At 42.5% G+C, this 14631-nt stretch overlaps 1 protein-coding gene across 6 annotated transcripts in view; it reads right to left on the minus strand.

The window, feature by feature from the left end:
* The window catches only part of LOC138566370 (inter-alpha-trypsin inhibitor heavy chain H4-like), a 1003937-nt gene that overhangs the window by 674777 nt on the left and 314529 nt on the right, over positions 1-14631 (minus strand). For all 6 annotated transcript variants that reach the window (XR_011301923.1, XM_069643539.1, XM_069643537.1 and 3 more), the window contains exon 10: positions 8078-8259. Coding sequence is in view for 5 of the 6 variants with exons in the window: in XM_069643539.1 (XP_069499640.1) it covers positions 8078-8259 (182 nt within the window). In the remaining variant the exon portion in view is untranslated. The remainder of the gene's footprint in view (positions 1-8077; positions 8260-14631) is intronic.

The following is a 14631-nucleotide window of genomic DNA, read 5'->3' on the forward strand; positions in this document are numbered from 1 at the left end:
ATCGGAATCCATATGACATCTCCTCTCTCAATGTCCTGCATTGAGGGAGATATAGTGGAAGAGCTATATGACATTTGTGTACTGTCCGATGACGACCCGACCTAAGCCGTCCACCATTTAACTTTTGAAGCCGACTTTATCTTACCTAGCTCACTGCCTGCACTAACACACGTCATCATGTTGCCCTACCCCTTGATCTAACTGTATTATTGCCCAGTCTCCGCTTAAAAACTAGAGGGCTAGCAGACCATTGGGGATTCATTGCATGCCGTGCAGTCATGCTGTCATCCCATTGTCTTACAATGCTCGCACCACACTCCAAAACTCACCGTCACATGAATATACCTCATCCGACTGTATGACAATATGCCTGCCAGATTGTCAGCATGACTCTATGTTTTGATTACATGCTTGCCTTGCCCACTGCATAACTGTCTTTGTTGTAGTCATACGTGTATTTATTCACTGCTGCATATTTCGCTGCACATCTACTGCATAGCAGAATGGATTCCTTTAGTTCATGCAATATTGGAATAGTATGGGTGAGCCTGTACCTAGCAATCTGTATCTTGAGCACCATAGCCCCATGTCTCTGCTTGCTCACTCTACGCCCAGAACACTGATACACACACTTAGCGACTCCAGTACCATGCCTGTACTTTACTCTATTGACAACACTGTCAAACAAACATCAATCCTCCCACCACTACAAGCTGGCCATAATATCAAACCTACACCCTTCTTACCTCCCCAACAAGAGCATGCTGTACCCTGCCTTGCATTCTTCAGCCCCTTTGGACTACATCAAAACAAGGGAAAACCACCCCAGACAGTAGCTCAAACTCCACTAAGATGAGTTTGAGAGTACTGACCTTGACTATCCCTTGCCAAAACCAAGTAAGAAATTCTAGACTCGGTTCCAGATTAGGTAGATCATACATTTTACCTATTACTGCCACTCCAATTAACAATCATAGGACAAGTACTACAAAGCTACCACCTAAAAATATTGCACTAAACCTTCATACAAGCCTACACTACCTAAAGCTTCCAACATCAATACCAACTCCACCATTACTGGAGCATTAATCAACGCAAGATCCTTAGTCGCGCCCACGCAGCTGAAATTGCTGATCTGATACTTGATAGGAAATTGGACTTTCTGGCAATAACCGAAACCTGGTTACACGCATCTGCAGGCCCATCCCTCCTTATCGCCACACCGGACAATTACACTGTTCTGAGATCAGACAGAGAATCATCCAGACGGGTGGGGGGCACTGCATTCATTGCTAAAGCCTCGCTGAACCTCAGAGCTAGTCACCATATCACCACCTCATCATGTGAACTACTGACTGTTAAACTGTCACTTTCCACGTCACAAACTTTAAACATGCACCTGATCTATCGCCCTCCAGGTCCCTTGGGCTCATTTGAAGATGACATTAACAACATCATTTCAGCCAATACCAAACCCTCATCTCAAATCCTACTATTAGGTGACTTCAACTTGGGATTTAATGATCCAGCCGAGCATTCGGCTCTGCCCCTAGCCAATTCCTTGACCAAGCTCAGCCTTACTCAGAGAGTTCTCCTACCTACACATGACAAAGGACGAACCTTGGACTGGCTAGCAGACCTGAACTGCCCAACAAATATAACAGCTATCGAACCATTATCATGGACGGACCACTGCTTACTAACCTTCACCCTTGCAGACTACACTCCTCTAATGTCAACAAAGGTCATAGCATCCCCCATTCTAACCAGAAATAAAGACAAATATAATGGTTGATAATCTAATGCCAATCCTCGAACCCCTGCAGGCACCATTACTCGCATCTAACCCAAAGGAACTAGTAGAACTCTATAATAAAACCATTAATAATGCTCTAGACTCTATTGTACCTTTAAAAATGTGTAAGAGTAAACCGACTGCTCACCTGAACATTTGCTTCACCCCTATACTCAAAGACCTTAGGAAAGAAAAAAGAAAATGTGAAGCCATATTGAAAAACAACCCAACTACCATCAACAAAGAAACCCTTCTAAAAATCAGAAGAATTCATGGGGGCTGCCTCTCCTAATAAAAACTACTCTCGACCCCAATATACCCACTAACTTCAGACCTATTACCACTGTCCCTTTCCTGTTGACGAATATAGACAAAGCTGCCTATAAACAAATAGAAAACTTCCTGGAGTCTAACAGATGATTAGATCTCTATCAATCAGGCTTCAGGCCACACCATGGCACTGAAACAGCCTTGATTGACCTAAAAACGCAAATAGATGACCTTAAAGATAAAGGAAACTCAGCCCTTCTGCTGGATCCATCGGCTGCCTTAGACTTGGTAGACCATAAGATCTTATGCAATCACCTCTCCACAACATTGCACTTCTCACCAGAAGCCACAGCATGGATTAAGTCATTCCTAAACAACAGGTCAATGAGAGTATTCTCGACTTCAGCGTCTGCAATCCCAATCTATATTACATGCGGAGTCCCACAAGGATCGTGTGTATCCCCTACTATGTACAATGCATTTACCAAACCACTGTTTGATAACCTGGATTACATGGGTGTCACCTACACAAACTATGCTGACACCCAGATCCTTATCCCATTAACAGGTGACTATGCCAAGGACCTAGCCCTGATCAACAGAATCTACCTTATCATTCAGGCATGGATGACCACACACGGTCTCTGCCTGAATGATGAAAAAACAGAACTCAACCTTCTAGCCACTCGCGTTAACATCACCAAACTAGGTGACCAATACCCCTCATTTAACATTGATGGCAACATCATTAAAATCGCCAGCAAAGTAAAAACATTGGGCCTCATCACGAGCATGGCGGTAGCCGTGCCTGTATGGCAGGCACGGCTACCGCCATGCTCGCTACCGGCACCGCCTCCCGCGATTGGCAAATAACCGGCCCATCACAAGATGAAGGGGCCGGTAATTGCCCATTTGCAGGAGGATGTAATGCTGGGCTCCCGATCCCCATTCTGCCCCATTGGGCACAACTGGGGTCGGGAGCATGGTTGCACCGACACTGTTGATAATGATGCCAGTGCAATCAGGAGTTTCCCTTGAGGCTGCCGCACAGCCCGCCAGGTAAAACCTGGCGGGCTGTCAGGGACTCGCGAGGGAAACTCGGAATAAAGCGGTACGGTATGGATGGTGCCGGTGCCATACCGGCACAGTCCATAACATACCGCCAGGGTCGTATTGAGGCCCATTGTGTTTTTACCTAGAGTCCTCCCTAAACATGAGAAAACAGGTCAGCTTTACAGCATCTGCAAAAGTTTGTACCTAAAAGCTTATTCAAGCTTGCAAACCCTTACTCTACACTAAAAGTTGCATTACACTGGCTAGAGCCCTAGTCTTATCCAAAATTGATTACTGCAACAGACTGTATCTTTGGGCCAACACATACATCACCAAGAAACTACAGATCCTGCAGAATAACACCCTTAAGACAGCTTTGAGCATTCCTCGTAAACATCACCTCTCTGCCATAAGAAGAGACTACAACTGGCTCTCTATCAAAGAAAGAATTCAACTTAAAACTGCATCCCTAACTTACAAATGCCTTAACAACTTAGCCCCTCAATATAGTTCAGACAAATTCACCTTGAAACAATATGCCTGACTTACAAGATCAGCTAATTCTGGCTGCTTACAAGTTCCTAGATATAAACTCAAAAAAAGCAGGAGGCAAAATCTTCTCTGTCATGGCTGCCCTACTCTGGAGCTCTCTCCCTCCCAATTTCAGAACCAATCAATCCCTCTGCAGCTTCAGAAACAACATGAAGAACAACGATGACCCTCACTAGTCCCTGTACATATGTTATACTATCTGTACTCTATGCTTTTATGAGATATTCTCTACACTGCCTTGTTTTGAAATTGTGATTAATTTTGAAACTGTACATGTACATATATTAGATATTCAAGTGTGCCTTTATTTCATTATGTGTAACCAAGAAACTGTATTATCTTGTACTGCGCCCAGATACCTTTGGGTGAGGCGCGCATTGTAAATAAATAAACAAATAGACAAACATATAAGTGGAAACCAATTTTGGTCTAATATTTACAGTCTATGCTCGAGGGTTATTACTCAGGCAGCTCAACATGTATGGAGACAGGTGAAATTATTGTTACTCCCGCAGAATTCTATGGATTAATTGTATTATGTAACATATGAGTCTTTTAACTCTGTATTTTATCACTGCTGAATGAGATTACAAATTATAGGATATATATTTGATTGTATTATTATTTAATTGGATCCTTTTCATCTTATTTATAAGTGAAAAGGTTGTAATGTAAACCATAGCACTTAATAAAGAAAGGAACCCCAAGTCCATGCAATAAACAAAAAGTACTTCTACCACCTCTGTTTAACAGATTACGCCCTACCTCTACTTCACAAATAGAGCGCTGGCCCTCATCTCCCCGATTCTTTCAAGAATCAAATATGCAAACAGCATTGTTCTAGGTATGCTGGACTACCTCACCAAAAGCTGATCCAAAATACAGCAGCTAGACTACTTCTCAAACGCAACAGGAGAGAACCCAGAACAACGGCTCTCAGAGCACTCTACTGGCTACCAATCAAAAAAGTATCCAGTTCTGCATTGTATTTGTATTGTATTTGTATTTGTTTATTTGTAACGCGCACCATCAGGCCCAAGGGCACATAGCACTTGAAGCAGAATTCCTACATCCAACCAGAGACCTGAGATCGAGAAATGGCAAGTTATTAAAAAAAACAGAAGGTTTTGTAGAGAAAGACATGGATGCTCCACCTTTTCCACTTTGGTGGCCAAACACTGCAACACACTACAGAGAAACATCCACACCCTACAGGACCATGTGAAATTCAGGAAAAGTCTAAACATCTGACTTTCCAATGCTAGTTTAACCTACACTCATCAAGCAGTGTAGATGAAACTACCCAATTGTTTGTCATTTCATATTTCGATTTTTTTTAATGTATATTGTTCTTTTGTATAGCTTTAATGGGCTAGTCCCAGAATGCAACTATGAGTGATGGTGATGATAATACCTAGAAAGCTAACAGGCTTACAGGGTACTTCCGTTCTGCAACCTAAAAATAAAGCATTGCAAACCTGCCTTTCACTCTCCTCCTAACTAACCCAACCCACCAACTTTCTCCCAGCTCAACCAGAGCTCCTAGATTGCATGCAAATAGCAGTGGTGCGCAGTGCGAACCCAGATAATATAACATATGCGAACCATCCACCCCGTCAATGTCATGGGATTGAATGTCCTGAGTAAAAGAGATCAGATCTGAGCACTCATTAAATCATTCATGGCACAAGTAACCTGTCTCCAGGAGATGCAGCTACTACAATATGCTGCCATGGGTAGAATCAAGTGTTGAGGGCAGCTATATTAATCCATTCAAGCTTCCTGATTGTATTAGATTTCATTGTAAATAGGTCCTTTCCTGGCCATAAGGTACATTTAGAGGTGCACTGCTAATGATTTTTACAATACACATTAGTGCCCTACATGAAGAAAGTTGGATCACAAGCTTCTCTCCTCACATTTCGAAACATGCCACAGTTAAGACGGTTTTATGCACAATGTATCATCTAGTTATTACAACATTACTGTATCAGTCCTCATTATCACAAGCGAAGACTTAGAGTTTTGAGTCTAAAAGCAAAATAGCATATATATATATATATATATATATATATATATATATATATATATATATATATTTCTCACACTGTACTTGGACAATGCTCGGGATCCTTCAAAACAAAGCAAAAGAATGCACGCGGGGGTGCAAGCAGGGCGCCGTTAGAGCAGTTGAATTTCAGGTCTCGCTTAGGAGGCAGGGAATGGCCCTACAGCCAGTGCCCCTGCAGCCGTTTCACTGCCGGGGCCCAGGCTCACAGCGTGATGGCAGCAACCATTCTCACTGCGGCCTGGCAACTCTTTACAACACTGGGCCAGGCACGTCTTCACTGCGCTCCCTGTGAGGACAGGGAGCACCCAACTTCAATACAAGCCTCCCGGGCCATGTATGTCATATGCAGGGTTCCCCAAGAGAGGGTGGTGCGCGCCATGTGATTAGTGAAGGGGCCAATTCCTCCTAAGGCAGGCCAACTCCCCCGGCCGCTGCTGGCAGATGTGGCCCGGGTAGTGGAAAAATACTGGGGGCCCCACTGCTGCAATTCACTGCTGGGCTGCACCTGTTATACTCAGCCCAGCCATATCAAGATAAAAAGAGCGCCATGGACTGCTGTTGAGGTGCTGGAATGCTTCGAGCACAATCAGCTCAACTTATAAGACCTTTGGGCCCCCCACGTGCTTCTGCTACCTTGCCTAACAGACAACCATCATGAAACAAAAAAATTAAAGACCTGCATCAAATAAGGACCTTGAAAACACCTAGCCAGGCTGTCTCCCCAAGTATGAATTTTGCAATATAGTAACAGTGCACTGTATAAAGACTCTTTTTTATTTATTTCTAAGGACTTTATTTAATATTTTTAAAGAACGTTTTTATATTTTTAAAGGACTCTTGTTAGTGCCATGATCGCTTCTTGTTTTAGTTCTGCAGCTCCATGCGTATAATTGTGTCTTGTGAATCCCCCTCTTTATAACACAACTTTAAACCCTGCTGCTGTACTGGGAGAAAGGACATATCTATACACCAAATAAAGAAACCATACAGCAGCCTTTCTTTGCATGTCTTCAAAGTTATTATAACCTTACGGGGCTGTACACTATTTAACGGCCTGATCAAAAATAAAGAACCGGCACAGGAGATCTTAGAGCTCCGTCAGCACAACCCTGTAACCCGCTCTGCTCATAACCTATTGTGGAATTCATTTAAACATCTGTGGGTTAGTGGGTTTGAGGACTATTCATCTGGGATCTGCAGCTAAACAACTTATTTTTAGCAATAGTTTAACTTCAGACAATTTGAAATGAGACGGTAGACATGTCAGAGGAAAATATATTTTGCTCCAATGTACTGTCTGAGTGCTACTGCAGAGGAAAACTAAAAGTGAAAGGTGCATTTTCCATATAATAATATGTGATCATTGTGACGGTTTATAAACCAAATGAATGCCTTAAGGCACTGCTTGACTTTGGAATTTACAAAAAAAGTACCATTTAGGCCCTCATTATGTGTTTAACAAAATTAACTGTGTTAAAAAAAACACAGTGGAGCTAATGTTGATCAATATCGTAATTTGACGGCTGGGACATGGTACATTTGCACTCAGGTGTTCCCTTGCCCGCCAACACATGTTTGTCATTTGAACGTCAGAGTGCAAATGTGCAGGACAAAAGGCAGTGTGAATGCGTCTACATCGTCTTCTGCCATACACATTTGCACTCCACCATGCAAATGAGTAGACGCTTCCTTCCATGTGAGCATGTCAGGCAGCGTTTACAAAAACAATTAAACGCTGCCTGCCATGCATGCATGGCAGTCAAAGTTTAATTTTAATTATAATCACTGCCTTCCCTGCAAACAAGATAGGCGTGTGTAATTGTACACGTTGCCTGCCACGCGAGCATCTGTGGCTTGTGAAATACAAGTTGCGTTCCTCCTCTCAGCTATACAAATGGTTAAACATGTGGCGTGGCCTAAATTCGTGGCAGAAGGCTTCTACACATTCCATTCATGCCAACGAGCAAAATGACCTCCAGTGAATTACCTTTATCGCCTGTAGTAATGGTAATGTACCGCCTGATTAATGGTAATGTTCACACCCTATTTTTTTTTTAAATGCACTGGGCTAGATTATGGACAGACGGATTGAACACATTTGGTTATTTCATCTGGCCCATTACTGCCACTGTAAGTGGAGATAACTTGGCCACCTACTGCTTTCTGTGTGTGGAGCAGTGAAACCTGCAGTATTTCGAAACACGGCCTCCGTACTTTTTGGAAATCACTTGCACCGCTGATCTTAGTCCTTAGAATAAAGTACTAGAGGTTAAATTGAGACTTAATAGAATAGCAGAAATTGCTTGATGAAATTATAACATGCCAGTTTAACCAACCTGAAGTTGTAAAGCGGAGTCAGAATCTTCATATATGCGACGAGCCAGACCTCCGTTCTCTAGTGCCATCTTCTCCAGGAACTTGTAGTCCACATCAAACCCAAAACCAAGGCAATACAGGGTATACTTGTCCATGATACTGCGCTTTACATTCAATTGAATTTGTTCAATGTTTGATTCACCTGTTTAACCCAAAAGATATCATGATAAAAGTGCGAGGTTTTAACAACAGTAATGTATTCATCAACTGTTAAAAACAATATAGAACTGTACCTTTTCATTTTTAGCAGCAATCATTGCATGCCTTACTTTGTAAAGACAGAGCAACATGGTTCATCTGAGATTCATCTGCATCAGTATTCCTCAGAAAACCTCAAAAGACTTCCTAGTGCACTGGGACCCGTGGTCTTAAGTGAAGATAATGCAGGAGAGCCAGTGAATCCCTAACCTTGCAAATCAGCTACATTGTATAGTGTTCTGAACAGTTTTTGACCGATCACACACTGCACCGTTTCTTTCCTTGAATCAGAATTAGCTTTATTAGGTTAAGTATGACCTCCTTACATCGCCAATGTTGTACCTCTATGTTGTGCACTATGCATTATCCAGGGACTGGGTAAGGATATCACCCAATTCAAGAACAGACACCTTCAAGGCACCATACTGTAACAAAAAGCACAAACACCCAAATGCTCAGTTACTAAGCCCACTGACCTGATCCCATGACAATGACCATTGCCCCTTTTAATGACTATGAAAAATAATGCACAGTGGGGAAAATGGTATTCATCCAAAAGATAAGTTGGCAAGTTTCACCAATAATTGACTTCAACATTGCAGGCATATATTGGGTTTAATGAATTGTAATAGTATTTCTCCTTTCTGAAGTGGAGGTTGGAGGGATCCTGTTTTATCTGTGTTGGTTACTTGTTCCAGAGAGAGTATATATAACGATGCTGTTGTTTCTAGTGGTGCAGTGACTTCTGGACATGGTGAGTTTAAAGGCCAAGTAGTGCAGCCTTTTGGTTGTGACTGCTTTGTAAGTGATGGAGTCAGTTTTTAAAAGATGATGGGGTGTGTTGCAGCATGCTGGATGACAGCATCTAGGTGGAGATGACCAGGGCTTGAACAAGTGTTCTGGAAAACAGGAGATAATTGTTAGGCAGAATTGCATGCAGTACCATCAGGGACCACCACATACAATTAGGACTACAGGTGTAAGCAAAAAGCAACCTTTGCTATAAGTCTGTACTACACAGTTTTGTGGTAGCGTGCTGAGCAGTCAGGCTTATCTCAAGAGGGAATGTGAGCAGTACAAGATGTTACACAGAGGTGTTACAATCACAGTGGTTCAAGTAGACACTTACACTCAAGGTTTCTTGGTAAAACACATAGATTTATTACACAATCATTTAGAAAACATTCACTAGAAGGAGGAAACTTAATATTATACACAAATATACTTCAACACAAAACCAATAAGTTTCTGAACAATTTAAGCTCCCCTGAAATAATTCAGTCACTTTGAATGGGAAGGCAAAGGCACAAATTAATACAATAGGTCACAAATACTTTCATAGGCAGTGCAAATAGTTATAGTTCACTAGAGGACTCGATTCAGTTCAATAGGCATAGGCAAAAGTCAATGGACTAGTGTCTTGGATAGGAAAGAGCAGTTCTTGAAGTAAACTGTAAAGTCTTTGCCATAGTTCTCAGAAGTAGTTTGTATGAAAAAGAATCATCTGTTGGGTCACAAGCTGATTAGGCCTGTAAATTGGGAAAGTTCCACAAACTTTCACTGCGAGAGAAGCGTTCTCTCAATCGGGTTGGCACAGTACCTTAGTATGAAGCAAAAGATGCAGCTGAAGACATTGGTTCCTGGCAGTTTCTGCTGATCTCACTGTTCCTGAGCCTCAGTCGTGCGTACAAGAGGGAGGACGTCGGGGTACTCCTGCAATGCACGGGATTGTCAGAAAACACTGACAAAACAGAGTCACTTCAGTTCGGGTAGCTGTTATTCCAGCACACAAGCTTGCATCCTTCCCCCTGGTTAATCCTAACCAGCTTCGAGAATGGTATCCAGGTGGCTTACGAGTTGATTGGTCTCACCAACTGAAAGGAAGAAGTCGTCCTTGAAGGGGCTTCTCGGTCAAGATGAACTTGGCAATTCGCACTTGCAGCAGGGCTTCACCGGGCAAACCAATGGTCCAGGAGTTGCAGCAGCCGTCCTCTTCCAGCTTGTCTTCAGTTTTTTTCGTTACAGTGGTCGACTCTGTTTCCAGTCCAGGAGACTCGCCTTTTAAACAGTTTTCTCCTATTCATTCCAGCCTAGCTGCCACTCACCCAGCAGGGTGGCTGTCCTTGCCGGACAGTCAGCCAGCCAATCACACCAGAGTGCATTTGGGTCTCCTAGGAGACTAAGCACAGGGAGTTCCGGGCACCTCCCTCACTTCCTGCCCACCCCAGACACTCAGAAGCCAGAGGAGGTCTTCAGTCCTGAAGCCTGCCAAAGGCATGGAAACAAAGGGACCAAACCTGGTTTGGCGCGCAGAGACAAACACTAGAAGGACCTTTCCAAAAAAGAAATGGTGAAAAAAGAAGACCGGGGCCCATTTAAACAAAGGGGCTTAAGGCGCCATCTTGAAAAACATGGCTCCCGCTTTTTTTAGCTACCGGTGTTCGCGGTCGGGAAAAATCATGGTAGTTTGTTCTAAAACCACTGCCACTAGCCATTTCGATAAAACATTGTAGCATTTGACTGCTACATGAGTTTCTAGACACAGGGGATACTAGGTAACCCTTTCCAGCACTCTATAGGAAGAGAGTATGTGCTGGGTCTAGGAATTTAAAAAGACTAGTAAAGTCAATTTAACCTTACATTCTCTGGGAAACTGTAGTTTATCCCAGAGAAAGTATTTAAACCTTTGGGAAGCCTAAAAAGACATCCCTGTGTCACTGCACTGAGGGTGCTGTGTAACACACATGAAAAGATGATGCCTATGGAGTTATCTTAAAACACCATGAGCAAAAGAAATAAACACAGAAAAAACAAACAGAATTAAAAAGTACAGAGTCCCAAAGTTCAGCAAACGAGCTGGGGGTCTCTAAGGTAGAGAGGAATTAGCACATTTTGAGAATTCTCTCTAACAAGAATGCAGGTATGAAAGGCAGCACAGCAACACACGTATACCATGCTGCTTGAGTATTTTTGGTGCTATGTCTTTTTAGTGGAAGGTCACAGTCAATATAAAAACTGGTCTTGGACATGCTTCCTAGGAGAATTAGTTCAGTCCTTGTAGTGTTGAGCTTCAGTTAGGCACTTAACATCCAGGCTTTGATTAGGGACAGACAGTGATTGACTCGCTTGATGTTGTTGGTGCAATTGGTCTTTAGATAAAGCTGTTTGTCATCTGCGTATTGGTGTTTTTTGAGGCCGGGGTTGGAAAGGAGTTGCCCAAGAGATATCTTATAGAGGTTGAAGATGAAAGGGGCTAGGATGGAGTCTTGCGGTATTCTGAATGTTCAGAAGAGCTTTGGGATTAATGGTACTGAAGGCAGCAGATATCTCAAGGAGGACGAGTACGCAGGGTTCCCTTTGCCCTGAATGCGTACAGAATCATTAATAACTTGGTTGGTGGAGGTCTCTGTGCTGCTTTGTGGTTGGTAACTGGAATGGTAGTCTGGTAATACATTTTGCTGAGTGATCCTTTCATGCAGTTGGCTGGAAATGGTCTTCTCAATCCCTTTGCTCACAAAGGGTAGGTGTGAGATGGTACAATAGTAGACCAGGCCATCTAGGTCGAGTGTAATTGTCTGCAGCAGTGGGAGGATCCTTCCCGGGTTTCAGTGCAGATGGGAATGTATTTAATGGGGTTGCCTAAAGAGGGTGCAGTAGCTACAGGAAGTTGATGAGAAGCATGCTGACAGTGAAAAAAAGGGTGTTTGTCAGGCGAGCTAGGCTGGGCAGTCCAGTACCACTGCAATTTTCAATTTGCAGTACCTCTTGATAGTTAATTGTCTCTGCCCAATCTGGAAATCATTGGGAATCTGCTAAATAATGCAACCAGGGAAAAATAAAATTAGGTATGGAGCATTCATCTCTCCAGAGGAGAGCTTCGACATACATATGTAGTGTTCACATTTGATGGACTAGGCCTGTGATTGCCATCTGTGGGGGATGTTTGAGTGTGGTTTAAGCTGGAAGCAGGATGTTTTAAAAGGCTGTTGGTTACTCGAAGGGAGCAGACAAATGGGGTACAAGAAGTAGGGTTGGGTAGTAGGGGAGGAGAAATAAGATTAGGCACCCTCAGGGGGTAGGGCAGTGTTCACCTGCTGGTAAAGTTAATGTGTCTAGTGTTTGCAATCCCTTTTCCGTTGGAATGTCAAATCTGCCCCAGCTGAGCAAATTTCTGGTCAGTTGGCTGGCAGGGTTTAAAAGGATTCCTGGTGATCTCTGTAGTTTAAAGCCCCTTCCTTGAGCAATGCTGATGCAAGCAGGTGTGTAGTTGGGTGGATATCCACTGCTGAACTCCTGAATGTAGTTACAAAGCCATGATTTAAGCTGATTTCTGAAGGTTATGTGATCTTCTTATGTACAGATATAGTTGGGAAGGAAGTTCCAGTGTTGTTTTGCTGGAGGAGAAAGTGCACCCTCCATGACATTTTTGTTTGAAATGTGGCACTGTTTCTAATGTCTCATTAGTAGATCACTGTATTCTGAATGGTACGTAGTGTGAGACTTTCCTTGTGATGGAGTTGGGGCCCCTACCATACTAACAGTAGGGAGCAATGCATAGCAGTTTGAAGTTTCTTCTTTAGTTGACTGGGAGTCAGTGTACTGTGTGGTGGGCGGGGATAATGGGTTCTGTCTTAAAGGTAGTCTGGATGCTGTGTTTTAAACTTTTTTTAGTCTTTTTAGTAGCTATATCCAGTCCAAGGTTGACACTGCTGGCGTAATCACCTCCTGATTGTGCTACTGAGATAACTGACTATCTGGGGTGTGAAGATTAAGTTTGGAATGAGGTGTCATAAGGTGTGGATTTGAAAGAATCTGCTCCTTTTGATTTCTTACAGCAGAGGTCGGCAGTGGGTGAGGGTCTGTTTCCTCCAGCCAGGTGATTTTTTCGGGTTAGGTGGTACCACACTGCAGATCATGATTTCAGGGCAGATTGCTCTTAATCCTCTAAGTGGTCATCAGTGAGCACACAAGGCATGGGTTTAGGTCAGTCGCGTCCATTTCTGGGACATTGGTGAAAATATCATCTGCTTAGTTAAAGCAGGTGATGTCCATGTTACTAATGAGATCCAGGAGAGGGGACATGTATACATTGAAGAGAGGAGGTTAGGGGCTTGAACCTTGGGAAAATCTGCATGTCTGGTTGTGAGGAGGTGATCTGAAAAGTATATTGCTGACATTCTTTCTGTTAGGAAGAATGCAATCCATCATAGGGCAGTTCTCTTAACCCGCAATATTTGCTAGCCTTTTCAGTAGAACCTCATGACTGATGAACTAATTGACCTCTTTAAGGAACACATAATTGCTTTTTGCTGCAGCACCTTTTCAACATTCATCAGTGCACTTTTGGATGCACTAAATTGGGTACGGTCAACTTGTTTGACCTTTAAAAGCTAAGATAGGTTTATTTCCTAAAGTTCTGTGATTTAAATATCCGAATTAATATATTAAGGATTGTTATCACATTCCTACGTAAATTAAAAATCCTAATAAAAATATTTCTGCAATTAGAAAAAAAGTTACCGAAAACACCATATTTTCTTCTCCATTGACAATATTGGTTAGGCAGAGATTCCCAAAACTGATATTACCAAAAGCACAACTGAGACCATAATTATGAACATGAAGGAAACATTAAACACAGGTAGTCTTTAAAATGCTTTGTATGTATGAAAATTGTATTAAAGTTATGCAAAGAAACAGTGGTGAAGAGTCATTCATGATACAATATGTTATCCTGAGCATTAGAATGATGAATATCCAAGAGAAAGTAATGGTGTAATCTCAGTACATCAATAACGAAGCACTGAAACACCAATATCCTTCAGGGATAATTGGATGGGCTGGCAGATGAGCAATGGTGAGAATGAAAATGATGCTGACTCTATTACAACAACATCAAGGTGGCAGTAAAGTGCACATGAGAACAAGTGACGTCAAAGTCATAATACAGAAAGCGTATGATACATTGTTACTTTAAATAATAAAGTCTTAGGTCTGGAGGCTAAACATGTACATTTGGGAATTACTTAGCATTACATTTTAGCCTCACATTCTTGTCCCCCCATTATGCTATAAGGGGCCAGGGTGATTTTGAATTTCTTGCAGTGATCCGCTTCGCTGTTGTGAGTCAGTGTATAATTAGAGTGGAGGTGTAAGCATTCAGGCAGAATATTGTATGTGGATTAACATCACCCAACAGAGCAATTAAGGAACCAAAGTGCGGGGGGGCGTGGGGCTTAAAAACCACTTTGTTCTGTGATGGAATCTTCTTCCAAAAGAATTCACACATACAGCACCCTCAACATATATGAATTAT

Source organism: Ambystoma mexicanum, chromosome 2p, assembly GCF_040938575.1.
Source record: "Ambystoma mexicanum isolate Mex_15411 chromosome 2p, UKY_AmexF1_1, whole genome shotgun sequence".
NCBI lineage: Eukaryota > Metazoa > Chordata > Amphibia > Caudata > Ambystomatidae > Ambystoma > Ambystoma mexicanum.